Raw genomic sequence first — 20,114 nt, 5'->3', positions numbered from 1 at the left:
ATTTTATCGTGAAAAGACATGGCTGAACATGGAGAAGGAAGGCCAGGATACAAGAAGAATGGAAGACATGTTGTGACTGGCGCAATCTATATGAAGGCTGAAGGACCAATTGATCAAGGTGACTAACTCAGCAGGTGCAGAATGAGAGCTGAATGTGCTATTGGTAAATTGAAGGGAGGCTGGCAGTGTTTACTCACTTGATTGGATATCAGCAAGAAAAATAACCCAAGGGTTATAGCTGCCTATTGTGTCCTGTATAATTTCACAGCACTTTAACAGTTAGCCACAGTAGCATTCTGTGCTAGACAGTTCTCCAGATCTGAAACTCTGGGCACTGCTAAGAACTGTGTAGTGCTTGCAGTACATTTACAAATGTGTGTGCTTTGAGTACCACTATGCATTCTGCATTATGTGTTGTGAACTAAAAAATAATTTGATTCTCAAAAAATAGAACTTTATGAGTAGGAAAAACAGTGCAGAAAAACAATGCAATACAAACTTTTAACATACATTAGCAGAGTGGAACTTTAAAATTGGAAGAGAAGTAAACATTTCTGTCCATTTTGGTGCACAGATGTAGTCCACTGTGGTTACATGTATGCCACTGGCAGTTCTCACAGGTGAGTGTATGTGATGCTGTGGTTTTCCTTGCTGTCCCCTTGTGTGGAGTGCTAAGAGTAAGGATGTGGCACATGATGCTACATGGAATGTTGGGGGAGTAGGAAGTAGTGACCATGGAGTTCTGCAAAGGGAGGGGAGTCTGGGATTTTGGGGCCTGTAGGTCAATCAGGATGTGCAACATTTGGGTTTCCAGCCGCAGAAGAGCCATTATGTCCTCGTGCACTTCCCCCTTCCTTTTCCTGCTGGGATTTTCTCCTGTCCTATTTCCTTCTCCATGCTGTCAGTCATATTGGCCCTCAAAGCCTCTGGATCATGGTCTGATGGAACACTGGCTTGCAGGATCTCACAGAACATGTCCTCCCTACTCCTCTTCTTTCTCCTCCTCCTCAGGGCCAGACGTTCTGCATAGAGGGAGCACCACTCAAGGTTTTCATGCCAGAAGCTGCTGATAAAGACAGAGAGATGTGCCACTGGTTTCACAGTCACAATGGAAAGGGAAAGATGAGTTTCAAAACTCAGTTCCCTTGTTCCTATAAACACTTAATAAAAAATGCTTATTCTCACTTTGGCTTTGGAGTGCCTTGGCTCCCACTGCTCTCCAGCCCCAGCTATGGAGTGTGTGGCCTGCTCGGGAGACGCTTTTCTGTTGCATAAAACAATACAATTTCAGTCCCTATTCCATGTGTATTAGTATTGGGCAATAGCGCCGAGTACTGGTATTATTTTGCACAAGTGGTTGCAGCTTCAGCTGATATCTCACTTCTGAGGTTAACAAAGGCACAGAGAACAGAGCTGCTGCTGGTATCCCGAAGCCATCCAGACCCATATGCCGCTAGCTTGTTTACTGCAATGGTGCCAGCCAAACTCAGAATGGCATGGGAAAATGTCCTTCCATGGAGGAAGATATAAGGTAGCCATCCATAGAAACCTTTAGGAGAAAATTGCAGGGTCTCTTTCAGGAGGATAAAAGGACCCTATGTACATAAACAAAGTGTTCCGCAGGCTCTCCCACACTCCCACCTACTAGGGAAAAGCAGAAACCAACTCTACCTCTGTTTGTTGTACCTCTACCTCTTCTCATATGAGTAAAATAATGAAAAGTTGATACCTGTGTCTTATTAACTTGGGGATGGGCTCGGCACCATCTTTAAATTTAGACATTATAAGTAAAAATGCATTTGCACACTTACTCGCGTTGCCTTTCCCTTCAGCAGACTCATCTGCGCTCCCTTGCAGGACTGGCTAGACTGTGGCAGAATCTCAAACAGCTCCTGGCTCTCAGCGTGGCTGAATCATCAGCTCCCCTCTGCTCACTGTGCACGGCAGGATTCTCTGGCTCCTTCGAGGTATCCACAATGACCTGCAGGGTGCTAGTGGGATCTCCGCCAAGCATGGCATAAAACTCATTGTAAAAGCAGCAGGTTTGCAGCTCAGCACCAGATTGATTGTTGGCCTCCCAGGTCTTGTGGGACACCTAACCGAGTTCCTTTGCTTTCACGTGGCAAGGCTGCTGATCCCTAACGTATCCCTTTGCCTCCATTCCCCATGCAGTCTGTTCGTAGATCGCCACATTTCTACAGCTGCTCCATAGCTGTGCCTGCACTGCTTCTTCTCCCCAAAGGCCCAGGAGATCTAATAACCCCTGTCTACTCCATGCAGGAGCGCATCTAGTGCATGGAGCCAGCATAGCTGGTTGGACAGTTGCTCATAAGAAGGGTGAGCAGCTAGGCATGCTTGCCAAGCTTGGCATTTCAAAAACAGGCTGAGGTTTGGAGGGAAACAGGTGTGGTTTCCAGTCTCTGTGACCCCTGGCCAATGGAGTTTACACTTGTGACCAGAGCCATCATGGTCGCATGGAATGGGACATTGTGGGACAGCTGCTGGAGGACCGTTAGGGTTGACGGAGGTCATGGAGCATCTTTACTCACACAGACTCGACCTCAGCAGGTTGACCATAGATCCATGCCATTCTGGGAGGTGGTTTTACTGCATCACTGTAACAGGGCGCTTACGTTGGCTGGAGACAAATCTGAACATAGACACATGCACACACAGTTCGATGCAAGGGGACTTACATCAACCCATCTAGGCCTGATTTACTACAAAAAGTATTGAATTCCTGTGGTACTTTAGAAAGACTGCGAAAGAAGGAACAGAGGGAAAGAGAGAGAAATGCTACTGAAAGAACTAAAACAACCCTTACACACACACCCCTCACACAACTCCAACAAAAATACAGGGTGCCAGCCTACGTTTGGGGGCTCTTCTATCTTCAATATATTAACATAGGCTTCTCTTTAGTTAAAAAAGTGTGCATTACTGTGATAGCTGAGGGCATAGTAAGTGCTCAGACTCACAGCCCGCTCCATGTACAACTGCAAGAAGCTGGCAGCAAAGCACTCTCAACAAGGGGTCCTCAGTTTTGGATTCTGCTTCCTGTCTTCCTCCAGAAGACAAATTTTAGCCTCAAGACCCACTGCAAGCCTCACCTGTTTTTCTAGGCCTTTCTTGGGGACAAATGGGGGTGGCGGATGGCTGTGGGAGATGTTGGAATTGGAAATGCTAATTTGGCTGGCGGAAGCAAGTGGGGGAGGACTTTTATATGCGGAAAGATTTCTGAATGTAACCCCCTGAAAGCACTGTCTTGTAAAATCAATATGAAATGGGTTTTATAGCTCATTATTTTATTTTGAATCTTCTAAATAACATATATGCACACAACATGAAATTATTGGGGAAAAGACTCAAAAACTAACTAGTTTTACAACCCTATAAAAATAAGGTGTAGATCTGTGACCCTTTGAATGCAACATGGTTCACCCATCTCTACTAATCAGGAATGCCTATGACGTACAAATCATTCTAGCCAATCCATGCATAAGGCTTCTTTTCCAAACTGCTGCAGTTAATGTCTCCAAACTGCTCAATGTTCAACCCCTACCAGATAGTAGCTAAAATATTCAGTTACAAAACTAAGCAGAAAGTAGCAATAAACTTCAGAGCTGACGTATGAGCCAGCCTATGCAAGCTAACCTGCTCATTAGCAAAATGAAATGAAATTGAGATCCATGAAATTCTGTTCTTTGATGAACATTTAGGACTAAATTCTAACCTTAGGCCCAATGAACTCCCATTTGCTTTACTGGCAAAGAGTCCTGTGGCACCTTATAGACTAACAGACATGTTGGATCTGACAAAGAGGGTATTTACCCACGAAAGCTTATGCTCCAATAAGTCTGTTAGTCTATAAGGTGCCATAGGACTCTTTGCCGCTTTTACAGATCCAGACTAACACGGCTACCCCTCTGATCATTGGCTTTATGTATGTACGAGAGTAATGTATATGTATCTGAGGGATGAACATGTCCTTTAGTATTCCTACTCACCAAGGGAATTCTCACCAGCCAGTCCTCCTTCCAATTCTCTGTTCATAAAAACTGTATGGTATTGATATAATCTTATCATATGAAGAGTGCAGCCTCAATACACATACTCTATTATTTATGATCCCTTGGGATTTAATGTAGCCAGCACAGGCCACAACACCACAGCCCCTAACAATTACTCTAACTTATTGCGGGATGCACAGGGATTCAAGAGGATTTCACACAGATTAGATGGGCACAGTAAAAATTAGTCTGCGCTTCTAGATATTCAATACTAGCGACAACTCCAATATATTAATTTCAGACTAATTTCAAATGGCTGCTATTATAGCTGAAGATGAATTTTCAGCTGTGTCACAGAAGAACAGTTTCATAGACAAACTGAAGTTATACAACCAGCAACTTGGTATTTATTGTTCTCATATGCACATGGATAAACTAGTTCTGATAACACAAGACCCTGGAAACTTCACTAAACAAGATCTTTAAGGTTCTGAAAAGGTCACTTCACTATCCCCCTTTATTCCCTTAGTCTCCATCTCTCTCTTCCACCACATACAACCCTCATGCCTCTTCTAGGTTCCAGGTGGCATAAAGTGCCGTCCCCCAAGGCTTTCTTCCACCTCCAATTCTTTCCTCTTAGGCAAGATCTGGCCACAGTGACCCATGCATTTTTCACCTCCAGACTGGACTATTGCCATTCATTATATCTGGGGTTAAAGGTGCAAATGACAAAGAGGCTTCAGTTTATGTGGGATGTTGTGGCAGTGTACTTCCTCACGAGGACACATCCTACCTGTACTTTGATTTGGCATTTAAAGGAGGTGGAGGATACAAATCCTTATAGATTAAAACCAAGGCTATCATGAGGTCAGGTCCCAGCTAACTCAGCGACTCTCTCTGTCTTGGACCTCTTCTGGGGAAAATGCAGCAGTGAGGCCTAGGATGAAGCTCATAAGAGCTGGAGATAAAGTGTCTGTGGTCAAGAGTGCCCTACACTGGAGTAAGTTACTGGAGGAGAAAAAAGTCTGAGCCAAAGCTTAGCCATCTTCAGAACATGCTGCAAGACCAACCTATTTGCCAAACACTTCCCACCATAACAGAAGACAAGAAAATACTATGATGAGTCACATGCTAAAAAGAGATAAGGTAAAAGGGACTCATTAAAAAAAAACCAACAACTTCAGAAATAGATATTTGATTAATTTCACTATACATCAACTCATATTTAATAAGGTCTTTAAACTAGTCAGCAAATATATTTAGATGAGCGTTAATGAAAATCAAATGTATTCAATTTTTCCCTTATTTTCCACTAGCCGTACTTACAATAGCTTCTTTGCTTGCATGTTCTATCTATTTTCTCTCCCTGACGTCACTCTACTTTTTCTTTCCTATAACAGATTGTGGCAGATAACTTCTTGACTTCTCTTTAGTGTCTCTGTCATCCTCTTTCCCTCCACATTTTAAAATATGTTAAATAGAAAGCTGATTGATGTTGTCACCAGTAAATACAGTATACAACAGTTTTATTTCTTTATATTAGAGAGGGCATGGCTTTGGGGGTATGGTGGCACAAGCAGTTTTCACGAATCGGTAATTAGATATAAAATAATTTTTTCAAGCCCTAACTCCAGTGCAGCCCCCATGCCAACAAACTGGACTATTGCAATTCACTCCACATAAACCATTCAATGAAGAGAACTTGGAATCTTCAGCTAATGTAAAGTTCTTTGATCCTTCAATATCAAGTTGATAAACACATTTTAGATACCTACAAGAGACAATGAGAATGTTGCATCCCTCTTACTGAATGGTGTTCTCTGGAGACAGTACACATTGCACCCGCATTGCATGGAATGCAGTGAAAACCACTGTTTCCAGATTTTGAATTTTATTTATAAAGCCCATCATGATTTAGGTCCTGACTACATATGAAACATCTATTAATAGCTGACATCAACTGGTGTCAGTTTTGCTAAGAGTTCCCAGTTCTGAGTTCTGGGAACAGGAGATAGAATGTTTTTGGTCACAGGCCCTTGGCTACGTATTTGCCAAGAATCTAAATTTTCTGACGTTTAGTGCATGATGCAAGGCCTATTTGCTCCTATGGTTTCGGGGTCAGAGTGAGCTTCATTTTGTCTGTTTCATTATTTTTAATGTGTTATGTTTTAAAATTATTTTATTAGAGTCCTGAGAATTGATTCATGGGGGCAAATGTTTATCAGTCTATAAACAAGGGCAATCTCACTTATATACTTGTACATGTTAAATTATAACTCAATATTTTGTTTATAATACTTAATCAAGAATAAAAGGAAAGGAGTACTTGTGGCACCTTAGAGACTAACCAATTTATTTGAGCATAAGCTTTCGTGAGCTACAGCTCACTTCATCGGATGCATACATCTTTTTGCAAATACAGACTAACATGGCTGTTACTCTGAAATTAGTCAAGAATAAAACACTGAAACAATGCAGTTTGACAACTATGCATACTCTCTTCTAATATACCAACACCTATGTTACTACTCAATGAAAGCCACTATTTAGTGAAAGAGATAACACTTTAGACCAAGTAAACTACATTGAACAGTATCTGATCAAAAAACAAAATTACTACCGTGATCTGATCTATAAGACTCACATGCTTGTCAGTGAACATTAGGCACATACATACAATCAATGCAAGACAGAAACCCTCACATCTGAATACTGTCATATGTATTCACATAACACACTTTTCAAAAGAATGTTTTCTGTGTTGGCAAATAGTATATTCAGGAAATCCACACTGTATGCAATTTATAGCTATATAATCCAGATAATATTTAATTTTACCAGTATTCCACTTTAGACTTTCCCCATTAGCTTCCTTCTCCGATGTGATACAAGATGTAATTTGCCTCATAACATATGCTTTAAAAAGATTCACTTTCCATGCCACATGCAAAGACTTTAATAATTGTAACTTCAGTGGAATGGGGTGATACATGGGATTAGTAATCGATCACAGAGCCCTTCATCTCTAGATTACCAGTTCAAGTGTCACATAGATCTGAAGTGACTAAGTAGTTACAAGGTGTCAACTGCTTGGAAACCTGAATAATATGGATTGGTGGTCTCAGTCCAGATCACAGTGATGTGTCACAAAAACTATCACTCCAACTGACACCTTTGCAAAAGGCTCTGCAGACAGGCCAAATGATTGAACTTGCTTGGATTTACCCTCACACTCCTACAACAATCCCTCTGAGTAAGGACTGAAACACTTTAATAGCGCAGAGGTATCATGCATTGTTGATGCTTTTGTTTTGCTTTTTTCTGTGGATATGCAAAGGACTAATATCAACCTGGCACCTTTCACAAGTTCTATAAGGTTTTCATATTTTTTCCTCGTTGTTAGAAAATCATTAAATAGAACTGTTAAAACTAAAAAAAAAAAAGTGTATATAATTATCTGGCTTCAATATAAATGTCCCACAACATCTCTACCTACCTGTGTCCCCGATCCTGCAAAGACTTACTTTATGCAATATGCTTCACTTTACTACCATTACTATTATTATTTACCATGAGTTGTCTCATTGAAATCAACAGAGCTGCTCATGCTAGTAAAGTTAGGCAAGTGCATAAACCTTTGCAGGTTCAGGGCCTACAGGCATTTCTAAAACGCTCAGACAAGTCTTGATCCCGAGCACACTGAACTCAATGGAGATAATCACATTGACTTTGAATCAAGCCTCCACACAGGGCTTAGGCCAGCGGTTTTCAAACTTTTTGAGCCGAGTTCCCCTCTTTGAGGTACAATTTTTGGGTGTGCCCTCCCTCAATACCTGTCCCTCTCGCCTTGGGTTTTCAGGGTGGGAGAAGGTGTGTGCGACAGTCTCTGGGGATGGAGCGAGAACTGGGCATGGAGGCATTGACACTGACCCACAGGCTGTGTGGCCTGCTGAGGTAAGTCAGGAGGTGGAGGTGGCACGCCCTCCCCGTACCCCCCCACGCAGGACTGTCATTGCCGCTCACCTCCCTGAACACTCCTCTGAGCACCCCACGAAAACCTCTTGTGTAGGCATTGAGTAAATCTTAATATTCAATTAATATGGAAATTAAACATTTTTTTTAAAATCACCCATTTAATGCAGCTTACCAGAGCTACCTGTAACCCTCATATCCTAGCACTTCTTGGCAATTGTGTCTCATGTGACACATGGGCACTCATATGTCCAGCTTTACTCCTGAAAAATCTAAAGTGATGGTCAAAATTAAGTTACAAATCCCTCAACATCATCTGACAATAAATCTTGAGAACATACATTTAAGAAGGGGAATATTTGTGGGGTTTTTTTGTATTCTAAACCACCTAAAACGTTAGAAGACATCACCACATCCATTTTAATTGTAAGATTCCCATGACTTTGATTGCTTTTCCCAAATCCCTGATAAAATGCTAATTCCTACTTCAAAAAAATGGCTGTACCCACTATTTCAGAAACCAACAATCCCCCGTAAAATTATAAGGTTAACAAAAAACCAAAAAATAACCCCGCTTGTTTTTGTTGTTTACCACGCTGAGCACTAGTAAAGTAAAGCTCACACTACTTTCAATACTTGTTGAGTACAGAATCAGATTTAAAAGGGGATCACAGCTGTTTATGTTATAAACAGCAAAACAGCTCCTCATTTGCTATACCCATGACTTACCCCTCCTGTTTCAGTGAGCTAAGGAACAGCAGTAAGCCAACAATATAGCTCCTTGTAGCTAAACAATGGATTATTTTACATGTTGAGATTCTCTAGTTTATATCTTTCTGTGTATTACTGCAGTTTTCAATAGCATTTTTAAGCTAAAAGACCACCTCTCACCCAGAGGAAGGGGCAGCAGACACAATGCCCATCTCTGAGCCCAAGCCTGGAGAACAGGGTGGCATCCACAACACATACACCCACACCAGAGAATGGAGCAGCACCCACCACATCCCCCCCCCCCCATGCCTCACCCTGGAGAAAGAGACAGCTTGGGGCACTGAGGGGGTGGTGCACCCAGTCCTGAAGTGCACCCATAACCCTCACCCCCAAGGCTCCCCTCCTCCAGTCTTAGAAGGGCAGCACCTCTGCCCCTCCCCTATCACCCATGCCCAACCCCAGAGAAGATGGTGGCACTCACAGCACGCTCCCCATCTTCACCCCCCTCCCCCCCCCCCGAGGTGCGGTGGGGTCACGGGTGCTGCCCCCAACACCCCAGTTCTCCCAAACCACGACCTGCTCCGTCACCCCACCACGGGCAGGGGGCAGCACCCGGGGGGCAGCACCCATGACGCACACCGCCAGGCCGCATCCCAGAGAGGGGGGCAGCCCGCCCCCGCGCGCAGCTTCTCGCTCCGGACTAGGGAGCGGCCGCCCCGCCCCGCCTGCAGCGACACCCCGGAGCGGGAGCGGGACACCTCGCCAACGCCTCCCACGGGACCAGGGGCAGAGGGAGGCCAGGGCAGGGCACTCAAGACACTCCCTAACCGGGAGGGGGCCGGCGGGACTCCAGCCCCCCGGCCCGGGACGCACCTTCAGGCTTCCCTTGGCGGGGATGGGCAGCGGCGCGGGCGGGCTCCCCAAGCCGCCTTCCTCTTCATCCTCCTCCTCCTCCTCCACCTCCACCACCACGTCCTCGTCCTCCTCCTCCTCCAGCGCCGCGGCAGAGCCCTCTCGGCCGGGCGGCCTCCAGCAGCCGCTCTCGGGCTTGGGGACCCGGCCCCCGTCCGGGGCGGGCGCTGCCAGCGGCACGCTTCGCCGCCGGCTGCCCAGGCTGGATCGCTTGGCCAAGCGCCGCGCCTGCATGATACGGAGCCCGGGGCGCGCCTCAGCTCAGGGCGGCGGCCCCGCGCCGGCCACTCATAGACACCCGGCGGCGCTCACAGCGGGACACAGCGGCTGGAGGGGGCAGCGGGGCGGCGCAATGGGCGCGCTGCAGCCATGGGACAGGCGGGTGCAATCGGCTCGGGGGGGGTGGGGGGGCACTGACTCCCCAGTCCCGCGGCTTCCCCACCTCGGCGCGGGCCTGCCCCGCCCTTCCCTTCTGCTCTGCCCCAGCTGTCGGCAGCGGTGCGTTCCTGCTTTACTCGCCTCTCCTTGCAGGCAGCCCGCTCGTCCCCTGCCCCAAAACCCGGACTGGATTCCTCCCGCTCACCGTGAGCTCAGCCGGGCGCTTCGCAGGAGAGCAATGGCCATGCTCCAGCGCTGTCACCACCACGCCTCTCCCGGGGCGGGAGGAAAGGCTCGCTGCTGCTGCTGCTGCTTGAGAAAGGGAGCCAGGGCGAGACGATTAGCGGTGCTTAACATTTGCCACATGACTGGCCCCGTGATGACACTTGAGGGATGCGGTCATTTAAATAAGCTCTTATAAACACTTAGGATTAGTAGATTCCCACCATTAATCAAAACCAAACAGTCATTTTGAAAACAATCATTATCGGGCAGTTACACCTTCTCAACCTAACCTCATTGCGAGGGGCATCATTCATCTGAGTCCCAAAGTGTCCCATATGTTATTTACAACAGAAATAAGGAATTCCCAATCAGTTAACTATTATACAGCAACGTGTGTCTCCATGTATACAGGATCACAGGAGTTAGAGATGGTGCTCCAATAAATTTGTTTTTTTCAAATCCACCCCCCTGTGCATAGAATATTGTTCTAGTAGACGATACAGCCTATATTACACAGATATAGCACTTTCATTGATAAACCACAATCTTTCCAGAGCAGGATACTTTGTTATTTTTAAAAGGACTCCCTGAATCAGAGCTACCAACAGTTTGAGAGGATAGCCCTTGGCTTTGCACACTTGTTGTAAAGAATTGGAGTCCTAACCAGTGTTACAGGACTATGGCAGCTATTAGCATCCTCACCTCTGCTGTCGTTCCCCACCCCCCTCCCACTTCATTTTTAAATGTATTAACGTGCTGTGCTGTTAATACAAGTAACTTTCTTTTCTCTCTCTACCTCCTGCTTCTGGGTAGGTGGGGATTTACATCTTTCTCTAAAGCATTCTTGTACTTGTGATAGGATCTGTGAATAGACTGACCATCGCCAATTCTCCTATACCTAGTTCTTATTCAATATATTTTCCAAAAAGTCTTGAAGTAAGTACTGCAAGCACTTGAAAGACTCATTTTGCTGTAGCTTCACACTCTTTTACCAACTATAATGCAATGCTGTTTTATTGCTTTACCACATGCTTAACAAAACACAGTAATAAGACTGTGATACTGCCAGATACACTGGCAAAAATTTGCTCAGTTGGAGATTGACAAGTTTGACAATAGTCATCATTGATTAGATGTGCAGTTCTCTCATACCTTCTGACATACACATGATTATCTAGCTTCTTACCTCTGTTGCGTTTAGTGGCTCAATCCTGATTTTGCAAAAGAGACAAAAAATAAATCCCTCCTCTTTTCACTTCTAACCACATACATTGGAAGGCAAAATGGACAGTGTAAATGAAGTCCAAAGACAGGTTTAAGTTTTGCTTTAAATGTGGGTTCCATCATGCCTAAGGCCTAAAAGCCTTGAAAGGTTAAAGACAGAGTGAATCCATATATACAGTACATTCATGTATTTGAATTAGGGCTATCAATCACCGTTAACTCAAGCAATTAACTCAAAACAAATTAGCTCGACTTAAATTAATCACACACTATTAAACAATAATAGAATACCAATTTAAATGTATTATAAATATTTTTGGATGTTTTCCTACAGTGCTCAGGAAATGGTGGGTCAAAACATGAAGGGGCACACAAATGTTTAGCATAGCTGGCAATGTAAATACTTTACAATGCTACAACAGTGCCATGTAAACACCTGTTCTCACTTTCAGGCGACATTCTAAATAAGAAGCAGGCAACATTATCTCCTCTAAATGTAAACAAACTTGTTTGCCTTAGTGATTGGCTGAATGGGACTTGTAGGCTCTAAAATTTTACATTGGTTTATTTTTGAATGTAGCTATGTAAAAAAATAAATCTGCATTTGTAAATTGCACTTTCATGATAAAGAGATTGCACTATGGTAATTGCATGAGGTGAATTGAAAAATACCATTTCTTGTATTTTTTTTACAGTGCAAATATTTGTGATAAAAATAATATAAAGTGATCAGTGTACACTTTGTATTCTGTGTTGTAATTGAAATGAATATATTTGAAAATGTAGAAAACATCTAAAATGTTTAAATAAATTATATTCTATTATTGTTTAACAGTGTGATTAAAACTGCAATGAATCATAATTATTTATTTAATCTCATGTTTAATCATGATTAATTTTTTAATTGTTTGACAGCCCTGATTTGAATATCACAAATCTAATTTCTGATCTTCCATAATACCTTAAATTCACAGTATGGCTGTCTGTCATATCCAACAATGATGTCACAACATCTTTTGTGGCTCCATAGTCTAATCTGTGAGGAGCAAGGTTGCAAACAGATGTCACATAGGAATGTGTAGGCGCCTGCTGAAGGCTCGGCATTAAGTTTGACCCTTTTTTCCAATCAGTTTTACATGTCTGTCTCTCTCAAAGTGTTGCTCTCCATTCAGGTCTGTCCTTAGTTATGTCTTCAAAGTTATCAATATTTATGTTCCATGAGGTGAGATTTTGCTTACAGGTGTCTTTGAAGCATTTACACTGATCACCATTCCTGTATTTTCTAAGTTTCTGCTAGACATAGAGGATACTTTCAGGAGTCTGTCATAATATGATCTGTCCATCTAAGCTGCGCTTTGATAGTCATCGCCACAATGTTGGTTGTTTTTGCTCTTTCAAGGATGTTAATGTTTGACTCTTTGTCTTGTCAGTGGACCCTCAGAAGAAAGCAAAGACAGCCCATGTGAAAATTTTCAGGTTGCTTGATGTGGCTGCAGTAAACTGTTCATATTTCGTATCCCATATAAAAGGGATGCTATCACTGCTGCATTATATATCATCAGTTTTGTTGAGAGTTTGATGGTATGTTGCTTGAGTGTCCTAAGCCTTCCTAAAGCCTGACTTGCCTTTTGAATTCTGTTTTGATATTTCTTGATCTGTAGAACCATCACTTGAGTTGACACTGCCAAAGTACGCAAATTGATTGTCATTCTTTAATTTTGGACCATCAATGATTATATTTGGCTCAGGGAGCTGATTGGAAGAGGACTTCAGTTTTTTCCAGGTTGACAGTGAGTCCAAACTGTTTAGTTGCTTCTAAGAACCTGTCAAGGATAAGCTGTAGGTAATTTTCACTATTATAGCCTTTTTTATTTAAATTGAATGTAGTAATTTTGTATTCAACTACCATGAGTTTAGGTCCTACTGCTACAGTTTCAAGCACAACTGAATGAAAATTACGTCCGGTGTTTTTCTCAAATTTGGAGACTCTAGGAGCACTCAAAGTCGAAGGATAGTGACCACAGACATAATCACAAGTACAAAGTTTTATCTGCACTACAAGTTTTTTTTAAATCAATAAGTAAGGTTACAGTTACCCATGCATATAGAAATCCTACACAATAACTAAGACTGTAATCAAACTCACATCCTGAAAAATATTCGAGGACCCAATGGACCTCTCAATAGATAATCATCAATAGAGGGATGGTTCCTGCTGGTGTTTTCTGTGAGGTCAATTCTTGGGCTCAACCCTTGAGTCTTCCCACTTTTACCCAACTAGGGAATCTCTTATCTTGTTGTTCTGAGCATACATAACACCTTATGCATATGCATGAGGGTTTCAAACCTCTTTTCCTTATCTGTGCTTGTATATTCCATGGATATTGGGGTGTCCCAGTTTTCCAAGGTTGTTCTTAGTTCCTCTTATGCTCATTAGCACCTACATACAACATGTACCCTGTGGTCAGGACAGGACATTCCATGATGTTACAATCAGGTGTCTCGTGATCTCGACATTACCTTCCCATTTATTGCAATCTAGTTTTTTATAATGTTACCTTTTGGCACATCTTTTGCAGTAATCTTGTGACTTTAATGGCATAGGGTTATTCATCATTCACCCACTCATGTCAAGCATTGTTAAGCCTATGACCTAGTAACAAATCTATTTCGCACACATTGATTATTAATGAAATAGCATATGAATTGACCATAACATCACATACTACAATGATAAATGGATGATAAAATGAACTAATTGGCTACACTATGACTAGGTAGAGCAGAGTCATCTGCAAAAAAGGCTTCACATGTGAGGAAGTCCACAGTAGTTTAAATTATAAACACTTTATGAGGGATAGTGGGCCACATTCTGATCTCATTTGCACCGGTATAAGTGGAATAATTCCACTGAATTCAAATTCACTGAGTCAATTTACTGGAATTATTCAAGGTTTACAGTGATGAATCTGATATCAGATTCTACCCCTATGTGTTTTAGTTATAATTATACACTAGAAGGGAAATGGGAAAATAGATGGTAGGCAAATTGAATTCATCATGATCACAAGTGTAAGGTTATGCAGCCACACATCTAGAATGTGAAGGACTAAATAAAGACTCAATTATCTGGCCCAGGAAAGCAAACATATTCAAATACTTCCATAGAGTTACATTCTACACTAATTTATGCTGGGGTAAAGCTAGAATAAACTGTTTTCTTCAATGTAATTTCAGAATACAGGTCTGTATATTTAGACCTTCATTCAGACTGTTTCTCCTCAGAATTATTGTAGAATTCAGTGGGCTTGATAATTATTGTCTGTGCATTGGATTTAGACCAGTGAAACAGAGTAGAAACTGGTCTGAGATTTGTAGCACTTCCTAGCTGAGCCAGATTGGGATGATAGCAAGAATAGTTTCTCTCGCAGAATTTCATGTTCACCTGGAGTACAGAAATAACTATTTGTTCCATTTCTCCCCTGCCCATTTCTCCTCCAGCAGCACCTGGAACAGAGTTTAACACAGATTTTCCAAGAGGTTAATTTAAAAACAAAAGTGATGTCCTAAGATTTAGAAGAACAGTTAAGGGATCATAAACGCAGTTTCCACAGCACTTCAAAATCTTCATTTTTCTAGGTCCACTAAGTGTTAGGAGTCAAATGTGTAACAGAATCCACTGTCTCCCAATCAACTCTCTTTCCTTACCTCAGAGTCAGCCTTAGCACTTGGGGGGAATACATGGTTTTGGGTTTTTTTTGCCATGCTGTTACCCACAAAAATGTAGGACACCCTGCCTATACCCTACTGAGGGCTCAAGGCATGACTCAGCCAATTTAGGCACCCCCTACCTTTTCCCTTCCAAGGGTTGGGGGTGTAAGGCACCTATCCTTATCCATGGGGCTCAGGAAGAAACCTGATCAATTTAAGTACCTGCCCTTTCCCACGGGGCTCAGGGCTCTATGGGTCCGTGGAACCTTTTCCCAGTGAAAGAGCCTTACACAGCTGTGCTCTAAACATCTATTTATTAGCAGCACACACAGAATACATATATGAAGCAAATCTCTTATGCTCACCACTCCCAATATACAGACAAACTTCACCTGGAGCACACTGGGCTTCTGATACAAAGCCTGATGTTTCAGGCTCTCTTTCTACTACAATGGTCAGTCGGGATCCTCTCATCTGAGGATGCCGGTGCTGCCTCTGCACACCACGGTCATGCAGAGGGATCAGAGTTCTAGCAGCTTAATGTTAAATTGAAGTCCGGAGATGGTTCCCAAAAAGCATTGTTTTTTAGTTACATTATATAGGTAAAACTAGTTACCTCCTTTAACTTCTCTAAGCCTATGATATTATTCAATACCCCTAGGTAACAAAATTTAACCAATCACGCACTGGCACCTATGTTTTCTCCTCCCTGCTCAATTCTTTTTACATTTCAGAGTGGTAGCTGTGTTAGTCTGTATCAGCAAAAACAACGAGGAGTTCTTGTGGCACCTTAGAGACTAACAAATTTATTTGGGCATAAGCTTTCATGGGCTATGCCCAAATAAATTTAGTCTCTAAGGTACCACAAGAACTCCTTGTTCTTTTTACATTGAATGTCTCATGCCCAAATTGTAATTTATTTATGACTTTCTTTGTTCGTGCAGAGAGTCAGCATAAATTTGCTGGTTAGAGCTTATTTTATCTATTTTACCAATTCTTGGGGTCTTTCTGTTTCCTCCCTAAACTTCCAAGCACCTGCTTTATAAAATAAATCTATTGGAATATAAATATTGTACTTACATTTTAGTCATTACAAGTCATTGCCTGTATGAAATTTTAGTTTAGTTTGTACTGACTTGGCTAGGGCTTTTTATATAGCCTTTTGTAAAACCTCAGCAAATATCTAGATGATTTGATGTACCTCCGAAGACATCTGCATACCCCTGATTGAGAACCACTGGCACAAGATACTTCCCAGTCTATCTATACCTGTCTTCACTTGCCATGGAATGACTGAATTTTGATTTTTGATCTTTAGTCTCAGATCCATCTTTTTCTCCTTTCCATTAATGTTGGCCTTTTATCACCGGAGACAAGACCCGCACCCCTCGCAACTCATGTTGTACTTCAATTCTTCTCTGCTTTTTTTAAAACCTAGCAGCAATGAGAAGTAAATCACAACCGCCTAGATATATGTAATGTGAGCACCACATTGTGTTAAAAACAAACACTTTTTCTTGTCTCCACTAGAAACCCCTATTTTAATCTGAGTCGCTTCATTCTAATGCCTTTTTCTAATCCATAAACTAGACATCACCACATCTTGTGAATGTGTATGGAAGTATATTGAAGGGAACATTCCTGTAGAGAGGCGTGACCTAAGAACTCCTTTATGATCCTAATTTCTCTGTTTCTAATACTTAATTATAGTGTGTAACAAATGTAGTTGAATTTGCTTGAGCTGTACCTTTAAAAGCAGCACATGCATTTGTTATGTGTGTAGTCTGCTACTTCTCTTGTACTCCCAGGCATTGGGGCTGCTGCCAACTTCTTTAATTGGGGATCTGCCTTCTCCCCACCCTCTTTGTGAACTTCTGATTCTTTTTGCTTTGCAATGATCACTGAACAGCTGGGAGGACAGTCAGGCACCTTCAAGAAGAAGGGAATGATTGACAACATTAGTCTGTACATTGTCTACCAGATGCTGTGCAAAAGAAGAGAGGTGGCAACCTTCCCACCCTCTCTTTAGTAACCCAAATCATCGCTTCTGTGACATTCATGTGCCCACTCATCTAGAGAATGGGGAGCACAAGATTGCTTCTGAATCTGGCTATTGTGTGGAGCAATTCCACCATGCAATCAAGGCTATATTTACGTTAAGAAGGTTCTAATAGTAATCATGTGTTGGAATGAAGTCAATAGTAACAGTTTTAATCAGAAGTCAAACATTTCTCTTTCTGATCACGGGTACAAGATCAGTACTTAGAAAAGGTTATTAGTCCTGAAAGTACTTTTGCTGGTCCAACAAAGTGTTTCAGTGTTGGCAGATCATAACAGAACAGACCATGAAGAAAGGGTGTCATCTAGGTTAAAAACTGTCTCCCCCCACCATCAACTATATAAATCTTCAATAATTTCACAAAAAATAAAGCTAATATGTGTGCTTCTTGCATGGTTTCCTCTCCTGGAAAAGCCTGAGAAGTCATCCACGTCTCATGCTAGTGCTAACATCATGGGCTCTTCCTGTTTCCATGTTTAAACATAAACCACAATGAGAGAAACAAGAGGAGAAATTAGAAAATTTGTAAAACCAGTGCTTTCTCCACTTCACTTACTTAGGCCAATGAGAAATAGACACTGCATAAGACATTAATGGCAGCATTGGACTAAAACAGCCTCTCAGACTACTTCTATAGGGTACCAAGAGTGGGAAGTACGCAGTTATTGGCCTCGGTTCTGCAAACACTTAAACACATGCTTAACTTAAAGCATGAGAGTAGGCCAACTGACATCAGTCCAACATCAGTAGGATTATTTGCGTGAGGTACATTAAGCATATGCTGAAACATTTGTAGGATTGGGGTCATTAACTTCTCTTTACTGGTGACACGTGAAATGGAAACAATTCAGCTCGAGTCCCAGAATCTAGGCTGAATTTTCAGGGCTAGCAGTTAAAAAGAGCAAAAAAAGAGCAACCAACACTTCTTCCTTGCAAGATGAGCAGATTTGATCAGGAATTTAGTAAGACACAATATAACTAGAGAAGCTCACAATGCCATATTTACCAACTCACTTTTTAGGGTAAACCTGCACTGTAACGTTTGTGATACTACTGACCGTTTTTACACAGTTGTCAATCAACAACTGAGAAAATACTGAAATAATGAATTAAATAAACTGGGTGACATACACACTTTTAAAACAATATAACTTTGATTGTTATTAATTATTTATGTTGTCATCTTGCCTTCCCCGTGCCCTGACTTCAGTTTTGGTGTAGTTTTAGCAGTCGTGATTTACGCAAAGTCTTGGTATTATGGATGAATGTTATCTACCTTTGAAAACTGGGATCTGAACATTTCAGATTATGTGCCACATTGATTTTCCTTCTAACAGTTCTTGAGGTAGTGGCTATTAAAATTGTGTCAGAACTGAAGGAAAAAATAATCAGGTAGCCTGATAACTCGTATGCCACCACTGCCAGAGACGGACGGAAAGCTGAATCCACAGTTTGAATTCTTCTCAGTTCCTGGTGGTATATGAGATGAGCCTTAAGTTAGTCTCTGGTTCCACAGAATAACACCACCACTTCATCTAACAAATCTGACCCTTCACACCAGTATAATTTTACATCCTTGCTTTTAATAGCAATTTATCCTTTTCTGTAAGAAAATTAAGCTTTGAGAAAAAATTCTGGCTTCCTAATGAACAATCTGAAGATCATGTATGTTCTTTTACTCATATTAGCAGATTCCTCTACTGTAAAATGAGCATAATACTTAATTTGCCTACCTGGCAGGGGTGTTGTGAGGAATAATTTATGTTTGTAAAGCAATTAGAAGACAAAAGCTTTAGATAAATGCTACGTTATGATGCAATTGACTATTTTCATACTGGTAATTTTAGAAATATGATCAACTTTACCTTAAAGGGCATAAAATGGAAAAGCTAAGGATGAGTGTGTCACATAAAAATAGTGAGCTTTACAGTAAGTAAATACTGTTCATTAGAACTGGTTGAAGTTTATCATTTGAAATGTTTTGATGGAATTCCCCTCCCCCCCACAAAAAAAGTCTGCTTTCCTAATTTTTTGGCTTAAATTAAAAAAAACCCAAACATTTTTCAGTTGTCAAACACTCCAGTAAAAGTCTGAACATTTTGGAGGGAAACAAATCATTTGTTGACATTTTTTCACAGAAACTCTTCCTCTCCTCTCCCGATTTTCCCTGACCATTTCTACTGTTCATACATCATGATCTTTGGAGGGATCTGAACGTATCTTTCTTCCTCCCACAAAAATGAATGCGTGTAACCTTTTAGAATAGCTATCTTGCATGGAAATTATTTTGTGCATTTAAGAAAAACAACATTGTGTATGTTCTCCCCTACAAAGGTGAGTGTGTGTGATCCTCCTATTTGAAATTCTACTGTTTTACCAGCAACCTTGCATCACTTCAGCAGATGTCTCAGTTTGCCAGTGTCACAAATGCTCACAATGCATTCGATCCATGCTCCTGCTCAGGATCCTGTACAGATTTTTATTCTGACTATTTCACCTACCGGCAGAATGCTGTCTGTAAACATATGTGGTTCAGAGAAAGGGAGCTTGCCATTGGTAGATTCACTCCAGCAGGCCTCCACTACACTACACATCGGATCTGTCAGTTACTTTTACAGTGTGCACTAGATTTTGGCGCCACCGCTGGGAGTGAGGTTTTTGTTCCATAACAAAAACATGAGCTTGAAAAGCAAGGCTATCGTACAGTCTATGAAGAGAGAAAGGAAGGAATACACCCTGAGAACGTTTCAGAGCTGTCATCGAGGCAGCTTTCTCTGGTCTCAGAGATTATATTCTAAACAATGTAACAAATTATATTTGCATCAGCCATAAAACTGTTTAATCCATAAAGATGAACATTAGGCACTGGGCTCTTATGAACTATTTGTAGCTTTAGGTGGAAGTGTACAGTA

The 20,114-nt window shown here is 41.8% G+C and overlaps 1 protein-coding gene across 1 annotated transcript in view; it reads right to left on the bottom strand.

Annotated features, from left to right (window-relative positions):
• ZNF704 (zinc finger protein 704) overlaps positions 1–9,839 on the bottom strand; it is a 140,597-nt gene extending 130,758 nt beyond the window's left edge. Inside the window, exon 1 of the mRNA XM_077808949.1 lies at positions 9,567–9,839. Coding sequence (XP_077665075.1) covers positions 9,567–9,839 — 273 coding nt within the window. The remainder of the gene's footprint in view (positions 1–9,566) is intronic.
• Between the last annotated feature and the right edge of the window lie 10,275 nt (positions 9,840–20,114).

The sequence above is a fragment of the Eretmochelys imbricata genome, chromosome 2, assembly GCF_965152235.1.
Source record: "Eretmochelys imbricata isolate rEreImb1 chromosome 2, rEreImb1.hap1, whole genome shotgun sequence".
NCBI lineage: Eukaryota > Metazoa > Chordata > Testudines > Cheloniidae > Eretmochelys > Eretmochelys imbricata.
This window is presented reverse-complemented; position numbering and strand designations above follow the sequence as displayed.